Source organism: Ursus maritimus, unplaced genomic scaffold, assembly GCF_017311325.1.
Source record: "Ursus maritimus isolate PB19 unplaced genomic scaffold, ASM1731132v1 scaffold_18, whole genome shotgun sequence".
NCBI lineage: Eukaryota > Metazoa > Chordata > Mammalia > Carnivora > Ursidae > Ursus > Ursus maritimus.
The window spans coordinates 36590639-36602117 of NW_024424230.1; the positions used below are offsets into that span (position 1 = coordinate 36590639).

General features: G+C 41.1%; 1 protein-coding gene across 1 annotated transcript in view; it reads right to left on the minus strand.

Moving 5' to 3' along the window:
• Positions 1-11479, minus strand: part of DTNA (dystrobrevin alpha) — a 181388-nt gene that overhangs the window by 17985 nt on the left and 151924 nt on the right. The window contains exon 14 of the mRNA XM_040632377.1: positions 7100-7196. Coding sequence (XP_040488311.1) covers positions 7100-7196 — 97 coding nt within the window. The remainder of the gene's footprint in view (positions 1-7099; positions 7197-11479) is intronic.

An 11479-nucleotide genomic window follows, 5' to 3' on the forward strand; every position in this document is an offset into this window, starting at 1 on the left:
TGCACTGCCTTTCTAAAGCCTGGGAGCTTCTGGATCCTGGGACCTATCTGGAGCCAGTGACTTCAGATGTGGGGCTGTGGGTGTGCATTTCAGCGTTCTAAAGGCTATCCTGGTGCACCTTGCACCTGTTCCGTCGGGCTCTCCGGTACAGGGTGCCTGCGGGGCTGCCGCCTTCCTTTGCGCACTGACCTGGCCCTTCTAACCTGCCTGTCTGTACGTCTCTTACCTCCGGCAATACCCTCCCCTTCTTCTCACGCCCTGGCTCTCCCGCTAACTGTGTTTGTGGCATTCCCAGTCCTGACGCTCCCTGCTTAATACTGCCTGGTCTCCAAAACCAACTTTCCCCACTTCTTTCTGCCTGCTTCCTTCCTTCCAAGCCCCCTATTAGTGGTTCTGTGTTGAGAGAAAAATAATTGACTGTAGTTATGTGTTAAAGGGAAAAACAATGGACTGAATCTAAATTACACTGATGTGTGAATGACAGATAGCCACCATCTCCTAAATGAATCTCTAAGTGGTGCAATTTCAAGCAGTCTGGTTATGTGAAGAATTTAAGTGGAGATTCTGTGCTGGAGACAAGATTCAGTGGCATCTTCCCTACAACTCCCCATGCCGACAGCATGTCAAGACTCTGGGGGGTGGAGGGCTCTGGCTCCCTGGGAGATCATCTCTCTTTGTCTGAACACTGTCCAGTTTGATGCACTTCCTGGGACCTACTGCTGGGAATGCCATCTCTGGCCTTCCTTCTGGCTCTTTCCGTAGGGTCACTAGGAAAGGGCAGTTGCCTCTTGGCTTTGGGGTAGATCAGTGTAGATGTCACTGGGTTTCCTTTACAGGTGGTGACCTCTGCGGGTGGTGGCTTCTGGCCTGGTCACGAAGTCTGGTTGTCTGCTAACAACTTCAGAAGAGTTAGAGTGAGTAATCTTTGTGAACGTCCTTTCCTGGAAATTACGTGATGATTAATGGAGAGAAGACGTAAGTGACCATGGTCCATGCAGATCAATATATAGATCTAAAATTCCTGAGAGGAAGTTGATTTATGGAAGAAGGAAAACATACATCATCCTTGGCAAACTTAAAATAGCTCACTTCCTAGTGAATAAATGAAAAATTCATTTCTGCACTCCTATCCTCTGAGTCCACTCAACCTGCCGTTGTATCAATTTTTAAGTTTAAGTCTGACAAGATACATTCTCTGATTTCTTTCCAGGAAGTATTTTGGTTTCCTCTCAGCACCAGAAAGCAGGGAGGCTTCAGGGAAAGGACCAAATGTGTAATCGCTGAAGCAGCAGTGCCTGGAGACGCGGCCGAGCCGATGACCGTGAGACCGGTGTCTACACTCTCCCCCTGACTGAAAAGTCTGCCTCTCAGGCTTGGCTGGGAACACAGCCACGGTTTTCCTTAGCAGCCTGAGAAGGTGCAGCAAAGCAGTGTTTAGCTACGTTCAACCCTCTCTTCATCCTTTCTTCCAATACGCATTCACTGACTATCCTCATAGGGTTTCCTGTGTCCACAGTGCTGTGGTGATACAGGTGAGGAGGCTGATTCTGACAGGTCAGACAGGAGGCATCACTTGATGTGCATCTGAATAGTAGAGATTCCTGGGCAGAAGAGAGGACGTATTGCAAGGAGAGAACATTCCAGGCCTTAGAGTGTCATGAGCAAGGGAAGGGAAGGGAAAGGCGAGGAGGCCAGGGTGGTAGACGCATCCAGGTGCGTTGTGGGGAATGGAGGGGATGGAGGCTGGTGAGGGGTGGTGCCACCTTTGGGGGGCTCTAATGCCATAAAACGGGCTGATTTAATCTGAACTAGCAGGTCATCTCCTAAGGTTTTGAAGTAGAGAAATAATTTTTACTCTTCTAGAATTAACGGACTAATCCCTATTTTTAAAAAAGGTTGTGAGAGAGAGTGAGAGAGTCTGAAAGGATAGGTTTTGAACACTAGATGTTAGTCCCAGTATCGCAGCTTGTTATTTATGAGGCGAACCCCCCTCCCCCACTCTCCTATCCCACTTGTGATTGCGTCACCGCTTCACAGGATACCCACCAGAGAGGGTGGGCAAGGGGAAGAAAGGAAGGTGAACTGATGCTGGTAAAACTTGTCATTTTGGCCTGTTCATGTCCCACAACGTGTTTGAATGACCAGGATTTCCTGAGTTCACAGGGCCTCCAGTTGTAAAGAGGGAAGAGAATGGGAGGCAGGAGATAGGATTTGAAATGCTTCACTTTCCTCCTCTGACTGAGACACTTAGTTAACTAGAAGGAGGAGGTGGGAATGTGTGTGTGAGTACAAGTGTGTGTGTAAAATATGGGTCCGGTTAGAAAAGTTTACATATTGTTGGACACGTGTATACATCTATATGCAATTTTATACTAGGATTTGACATGCATATAGTATTTTACAAAGTGCTTTCACATCCATTATCTTTGAAAATCTATGCCAACAGCCCTGTGAGCCATGTATTATCAGTGTGTTTGAAATAAATTCCCCAGAAGGTAATTGACTTACTCAAGATCTTGCAGGTGTGATCGAAGAGCAGGGACTCCTACAGTCAGGTCTAACACCAGTGATCTCTCTACAATAATTTTTATTGAGACCTTACATTCTGAACTCAAAGTCAGGAGACCTGGTTTTAGATTGGGATGTGATATCTGGAACTGGAAGTCTACCAGAAACTCTGAAACATACTGTCATTGCAATTACACCCCAGCTGCCTTCATTATTAAACTTTTTATGAGTGTTCTTTTTATGGTTCCTTCAATAAATCTTAAAAATACACAAAGAAGAAAGAGGGTAGGATAATTTTGATGCAAGTTTTGTAAAAAAAAAATTTATTGCTTATGATACCATAACCATCATATTATATTACAGGCACTATTTTTTTTTTTAAATTCATGTTCTCTCCTCCAGGGGAATAAATTCATGCATTACCTCTAACAAGAAACAGTATAAGTAGGAATTATATATACCAGTATAATAAAATACATTGAACCACACAGACTTATGATAAAGCAAGTAGAGGTTATTAAATCAAGCACAATTTGTTGTGCGCAGTGTCTGAAATCTGATTTTACAAAGAGAATGTCCCCGAAGGGGTAAGGCTCATAAATAAAAACAGAATTTAGAAGCAGACGCCAGACTAAAACCTCTAAATTCTCTCCTTAGATCATGTTAAACCAAAGGAAGTCCATATATTTGGACGGCATAAGTTCATTTCCTTGTAGAAGTGCCTGCTCTGGGTTCTGTCTTTAATTTCGACTGAAGGTCAGTAAAATAATCAGCCACTTGACGTCTGCGGCTGCATTTATCCGTTTTATTACTTAGTGCTCCTCCTCTAAAGCTCCGAGGGAAGACTTCCTTTTTATATTTCATGCCAACAGAAATTTTGGTCCCCTGAGAACTGGCATTTTGGTTCTGATAAAACCAGCAATTATGTTTTCCCTTTTTTTGCCTCCTTGCCAAAAAGCTCAGAGGAACACCCTTGTCCCTTTCAGGGAGCATACTGGCATTTTCTTTTCTTTAGTTTCTGATTTTTCTGGATTTATTTTATGAAGTCATTGTTGATGTCTTTTATTGTAAGCTACCTGGGGTCCTTTTCAAGAAGAGGCTTGAGTATACAAACAAATCAAACGAGTAAGGACAAGTAAACGGTTTCCCCACCCAGACGGCGCATTGCTGACATCTGGGTGTTGCCGGTGAGGGCCCTTTAGAACCTCTGCAGCAGGACCCACTGAGGGCTGCTCTCGGAGATGCGGAGCTGTGGAGGGCCCCACGGGAGGAGCTGGAAGGAAAGGAGGCATTTTACTGCTCTATGCGTGCAGCCATGCTTTGGCTCTGGACGGCCATGGGTTCACGGACCTATTGGTTCACTGAGCCTTTCCAGAAGGGGTGGCCTGGGAAGAGGCGGAAAAGGAGTCCATGAGGGACGTGGCTCAAGAGAGGCTGACTGACTAGAGGATGATTGCCCTCTCTCTCCACTAGGTGGAAGAAGGTTATATTTGAGCCTGTTTTTCCCTTTTTCTGTGCACATGCTAAGTCAGAGACAGGAAAGAAATGAGGCTGTTGCAAAGAGAAGCAGCACAGCAAGGCAGTTTTCTCTAGCATGATCTAAGTGTGTTGGAAGTACAATAGTAATACCCCGTGTGTGGCTTTACGGGCAATGATACAGGCTATACGTGTCTGTCCTTCACCCAGGGGGACTGTCTCTCATTCAGATTTGACTCTAGTCAAGTAATTTTTTTCACAAAATACAAAATAGTGTAATACATTGTCTTTATTGTCTGACATTACAGATTAGTTTTACACTTTCCTTTTTTACAGACCGTGGGAATGGAGGGTAAAAATGTGTCCAGCATTTTGCAAACATTCTTTGTTACACACAAACACACACAATGAATAATAGGAAAGAGAATACAGAAGAATAAAAGGTACGTTGAAATCAGACAGGCTGTGGTTCTAATCGAGCCCAGGAAATCATGTGAAACTTCCTGATAACACTAACAAGTGGGATATACTGTCATACACAGCTTGGTACATGCACTTGACGTTAAAGCTGCTGTTATTTTGCTTCTATTTTGTTATTGTTATTTTGAGTACGCTACTCCCTCTGCTGGCTCTGGACCTGACCGCAGGGTCAGACGTCGGGTTCCAGTTTAGACTACAGTTAGAGAGTCACAATGCTCCTGCTTCCAGAGAAGACGTACGCAAGGGCCTTGTGAACTCCCAGAGCAGAAAGGTTCTTGGTGGTAAGAGAAAGGCTGAAAGTTACCTATTCTTTTGAGCTTATGATGAACCAGTGGTAGGGATTCTGCTTGCAAGAACTAAACAGTGGGAAGGGAACACTTGCTGAGTAGTGTTTCTTTTAAATCGAACACATATTGATGATGGGGAGGACAGGACTTAATAATTATGCAATGAAAAGAGATGCAATTGGCTAACTTTTATATAAAGAGGTCCCACGCCTTTCCATCAAAATGGAAACGGAACTAAATGGTCAATAGCATGAGAGGACGTTGAGGGTAGCTTGAGTGCTGTGGGTTTTTCCTAGTGTGACTTTAGTGGTGGTGGTGGGTGTCTCTTTACTAAGAGAAGGTTCTGATCAACCAAAAGCATGAGACTGGTTTGAAACGTAGACTGCTGGAGATCTAGAAAGCTTCCAACAAAGTACAATTTTTCCCCCTCTTCTAAAGGATGTAATAGCTCTTGTTTTGATACCGACAGTAGTAACAGTTATAAAAAAAACGCTAAATTTTCTATGTGTCCATTCAAGCACTACATTGAAAAGGAAGCAAATTAGTATGATTTTTTTTCTCTTTCCAAACGGAAGCATGAACATACATTAGAGGCAAAAGCAATGAGAAAAACAGCAGGATGGCAGGCCCCTTCACAGTTAGTTAAGACCTGCAGTAGGGAACATAACTTACTCCCTGCTTCAGCTCTTCTTCCTACAGAAAGATTGAATCAATAACAGTTAGATTACCCAGGGTTCCAGCAAGAGCACGTACACAGTGTGAGGGAACGCAAGGTGGGGAAACACCAACATGGCTCTGAGGGGAGCCTCTCCTCCCTTGCCGACTTTTAATCCCACGTCTATTTAGGTATTTGAGACAGACCATCTCTTTCCTCACTATGTCCATCCATCTTTCAACACGGTCTATCCCTTTCTCCTGGTGTTTTATATCCTGATCTGATAGACTGTGCTCGGTTAGGCTAGGTGGATGCCAAGATGGCAGGTGGTACATGGACCCCTATCCCATCGCTATGGTGACAGAAGTTATGGCAATATAAGTGGGGGGCTGTTTTCAAGGTTTCCTGTCATTCAGTGAAGGGAAAGATGAGATCGACCCTCTTCATTTGGTATATTTGAAAAGGAAAGCAGAAAGAGCTTTTCTGGATCATCCAATGAGCTAATAGGGCAGAAACAATAAGAGGTTCTTAGTTATCTAGGCCTACAGTAAAACAAAAACCGAGTTCTACGCCTTACGTGTCTAATACACTGAAAAGGAGATTTTGTTTAGAGAAGATAAAGCATTCCCAACACTGATGGCAGGAAAAGTTGACTAAAGAATTTAAAAAAAAGAGCAGAGAAAACAAAAGAAGGGAGTGTCACGCTTATATCCGTGCCAGGACACAGGTTTTAACGAGTATTTGTTAAATAAATAAAAGAAAGGAAGAAAGCAAGAAGGAAGAGAGAAAAAAAGGAAAGAAAGCAAAAGAAGAAGGGAGAAACAATAAATGATGGTGTGTCAGGGAGGCGGGCGACCCAGGGACTGAAAACATGGACGTCTGTCTCACAGGTGAGCTGCCCCAGGGACCTGGCCTTCCTCTCCCCATCAGAAGTTTCAGTTCCTGCCTTTGGCAAGTCCCGGTTCCAATCCGCAGTGGTTTCTGCTTGTCTACACCAGGCAGGATGACCACATAGCACTGACTCGTCTACTGAGCCGACTGTGGCCAAGGGGCCATCATTAGTCTCGTTGCGACTTGGAATGTGATTTAGTATATACTGAAGAAGGGAATAGGGATTTACGAAGGGAAGAATGCTACTTCCCAGTGAGAATAACATCACTTCCCTAGGTCGTCTTATTAAACACTCTACCTGCAGAGAGCAAATGCCTATTTAGTTTGCATTTGAGACTTGATAGAAGTTAAAGTCACACAGATGAGATACAATATTTCACTGAAGTTAACAGTTACTCGTCTTAAAACTATAGTCACCCCCAAAATTTCATGACTATGTCTTTGTTTTCTGAATTAGACATTAGCTTCTGTTCACTTTATTCAGAATTACTGAAGCTATCAAATGTTATGTATTCCTAACTAAATGCAGTTTTATCATTTTCAAGGACATAGGAACTGGAAATGAGCCAGTTGTCCTTTGAAGGTCCTCAGTGGTCTGGTTCCAGGAAATGGATAAGAATGTGGCTTGTCATTGACTGCTATCATTTGATGTGTCTAAGAAAAGATCCTGTATCTGAGACTAAAGCCATATCTTGGGGTTAATCACATATAGTCATTGGAAAAACCATTGCACATTATATGTGAAAGATTTTTACAAATGCCATAGTCAGAGGTCTAGGAAATATTTATTTGAACATCTTACCTTTAGTAGCTTCATGAGACCTTCTAACTGGACCATTAGCTCTCTCCGGCTCTCCTGGAGAGCAGACATTCTCTGTTCCAGCTCATCCTTGCGCTGTCTAAGAAAGAAGCATTTGTCATCAGAACAGCATAAAACTCACTGAGCTGATCACATTTCTCAGTCTTGTGGTAGTAGTGGACCACCAGGAAAAGGGCATCTTGGGATCTCTGACATGGTTTCCAGGCACGGAGATGTTGTCAAATGAATGAACACAAGGTGTACATTTGTTTGTTAGAAGTCATACTAAAATAGAATTAGAATCCTATTGGATCTTGCCCCCCTTCCACCTTGAATTAACCACTAAATGAAATCTTTTCTGAATGCTTACTATGTCCTGGGCCCTGTGCTCTGCCACTGGGCTCCCTGAGACAACAAACAAAAACCAAACTGTCACTGAAAAGGGTCAGTCTCATAGATCCTCCAAACCCAAGGACCCTTTTGTAAATCTCAAAGGAAATACCAATACCTGAGTATTTGGAAATTGGATTTTAAAAGTTTATTTTCCATTTCTTTCATTCTTTGTATGTAATGTGGTGGGTTTCAGAGGTGAAATACTCATAGTATAGAGTTTTTATAGTCAGTTTAAGTTTTCTGCTTTGGGTTTGACTTTCTATAAAGCAAAGTCAGAATAAAGGAGTTCCTACACAATTGTTCTAACTGAAAATAACCTATAAGATTTGTGTTTGTTTAATTTTGTTTGTTTTGCAGAACTTCTATTAAACTGTCAGCAAGAATGAAAACCACAAAGGACAATCTCTACTTATCATATATATTGACACTAAGAGGTACCAAAAATACCTCTGAAAAAGAGAAAAGAAATGAAACACAATGGGGAAGAATATTAATGGTTCACATTTCTGATGCCTATGTATACTTTTCAAGTCTATTTCAAATATATTATTTCATGATCATTAGTGAATAATACATACAGTTTTTTCCCTTGCCCCAAAGGCTTCCATCTGAGTTTGAGATATTGGAACTTATATTTTAGAAGTGCATGGATGCTTTAGCCATGGATTAATGTATGAATGGATATTGAGACTGGTCTCAATGGCATTGACACAATATTAAGTGGAGCTACAGCAGAGACTCTGAAATGAAAAACTGACAATATAAAAATGTCACGCTGACATAGGTCAATGACTCATCCAATTGAAAGATATTTTGTAGGAGGACAGGTTATGGATATTAATGAAACATTTCTAATTTGATTTGATATAGGCTTTCTCTAATGATTTATGAATTTAAAATTTATAAACATGTCTCAACTCTTTTTGCATATATTTGTATTTTTGGCTTTTATTGCCCACTTAAGGCCTACTCTCAGAGCATTCCTTCCTTTGATTTTCTTTACAATTGCCTCTTTTCTGAATCCCGAAGGACAAGGAACATCATGATTTTATAGACTTTAATGGTATCTTATTTTAGTCTTTGTCTTCCAAGGCAGCAACATTCTAATTTTAAAGCCTTGCTCCATTCAAAAATAATCTTCAATGACAAATCCACTAGCTGTTTTATCTTTGACCTTGTCTGCACATCGTGTTCCAAATATACCCACGATAGGGCTTGGTGGAAGGATAGAGAATGTTTCTGATGTATTTCCAGTTCTCTTCTAGATATTGCTTCGTAATTTTTGGAGTTTTGGTCAGAGGAGCACTTTGTGAAGAGGGTTGCAGTAAAATCCCAATATTGTAGGTAAGAAATACCAAGAAAGGCATCTACAAACTATGAGAGAAAATTAACTGGTATTAATTTAGAATTAATCAACATTAAAACTTGTTTGTACTTTTTCCTTATAGTAGTATTCTTTCAAAACATGACATCTACTCTTTTTTTAAAGATTTTATTTACTTATTTGAGAGAGGACAAGAGAGGGAGAGAGAGAGAGCACAGAGGGAGAAGGAGAAGCAGACTCCCGCTGAGCAGAGAGCCCAAGGCGGGGCTCGATCCCAGGACCACAAGATCATGACCTGAGCTGAAGGCAGACGCTTAACTGACTGAGCCCCCCAGGTGCCCCTACATCTACTCTTTCATGCATTTTATTAAATTCAATTTTTTAAGAAAATTCACTTAATAAAATTCACTTAATAAAAAAATTCACTAAGTGTTTATTTAATCTTCTCTGTAAGTGGCTACCAAACATGGGTCTGATTAACAAACATGTGGTGCAGCTTCTATGGTTCCAAGTAGGAACAAGAAAACAAGGACTAAGTAGTGATTTTATTCTCATAGAGCTTAATGTGCTACATCTCTAAAGGGGTGCCTTCTGTTCTGAGATCCTGCCAGATTATTTCTAATTTTTCACGTGTGTTAAAAACCACTTTCTCAGGGTTCCTGGGTGGCACAGCGGTTAAGCGTCTGCCTTCGGCTCAGGGCGTGATCCCGGCGTTCTGGGATTGAGCCCCACATCAGGCTCCTCTGCTGGGAGCCTGCTTCTTCCTCTCCCACTCCCCCTGCTTGTGTTCCCTCTCTTGCTGGCTGTCTCTCTCTCTGTCAAATAAATAAATAAAATCTTAAAAAAAAATAAAATAAAACCCACTTTCTCTTGGGGCATCTGGCTGGCTCAGTTGGTTAAGTCTAACTCTTGGTTTCAGCTCAAGTCATGATCTCAGGGTGCTGGGATCGAGCCCTGCATTGGGCTCTGCACTCAGCATGGAATCTGCCTGAGATTCTCTCTCACCATCCCCTTCTGCCCTTCTCGCTCGTGCTGTCTTCCTCTCAAATAAATAAATAAAATCTTTAAAAAAAAAAAACCCTACTTTCTCTTAGAACGGTGTTGGGACAACAGGCAAAATTTTAATATGATCGTCTATTAGATAATAATAAATGTCAATATTAACTTGCCTGAATATGATGATGATGTCATGGTTATATAAGAGAATACATTTTTACTTAGGAAACATACACAGGAGTACTTGGGGTAAAGGGTTATGATGTCTGCAACTTACTCTCAAACGACTCATCACAAATGTGTATGTAATTGTTACATATTAACATATAGAGGGAAATAGAGAAGGATGTGGTAAAATGTTTGCAATCTCTAGGTGAAGTATAGAAGGACACTCATTGTGATATTCTTACAACTCTTTCGTAGGCTTAGCATTGTTTTAAAGTAAAAAGTTAAAAAATATACTGGCATTCATGAAACTGCTGTGAGAAGAGACAGCGGTAGTTTTAAAAATATATCACTTTGTGGTAAAACAAAAAGTACTCAACGTTATGTTGTTTCCCAAAAATAATTAAAAAATCACACTGGTCTATTAAAGTCAACTCTGGAAACCACAGACTGGCATCAGAGATTATACTTTCATCTTTAATTAACAGAACAAAAAAAGTCACCTTATACTAGCAAGTTTTCATCAAGAATATTTTTATATACATTGGAAAGAATGTAATTTTGGGGGTATAAAATAAAATGCTTTTTTTTGGGCAAGGTATAGATATGGAAATTATACTTTTGTCCCCCTTGAGATTTGTAGCGTGAAGTTAGTTGCTTCACAGTTTTAATAAATGTTTTCTTCATCCTGCAAGATGGTATTGTCTTTGCAAACACAGTTCTGTAGCGATCCCTTCAAGTTTTGCAGCTTATCCATTCATCCCACAAACATCCACACAGCACTTTTGTTTTAAGACACTGTAAATAACATAATGAGTAGGATATGATTTTGTCCTTGGGTGAAAGAGGAAGAGAAGTAAATAAGCTCAAAACAATGATGGTGAGCACACAATAAAAATTCAAACAAGTTGCTGTATATGGTGATACCAAAGAAGAGTCCAGTTCCAAATGGTGGTGGAAATTTAAGGAAGGCTCGCTAGATAAACTTGCAAAATTTCCCTCAAAAACTCTACCCAATCATAGAAGGGAAAGACCTCGGGGACCATATGGAATGTTCCAGACCTTTCTCCACTTCATCTGTGCCTCTTGATTGCCTGTATTCTTGAATTGATTAGTAAAACTCCATACTGGAGTAAGATCTCTGATTCATGTGAGTCTGACTTTACAATCTAACTCCCGTATTGGCTCCATATGTAACTATCATCCTTCATGGTTTCCTGTTGTAGGATTAACAGCTGTGGTCTGTGAGGCCACACAGCATCATGGCCTGCCCCGACCTACATCTTCAGCTCCATCTCTTATCATACATCCCTTCATTCACGCATTCTAGGCCTATTGGAACTTTCAGTTCCTAAAAACGTGCCGGATTCGCTCCTACCATTTGGTCTTTGTGCATGGGGTCTCTCTCTTCCAGGGGACCCTTCACCAGCTGTTCCAGCCCCTCTGCTACTCTTTTTTTTTTTTTTAAGATTTATTTATTTATTTATTTATTTATTTATTTATTT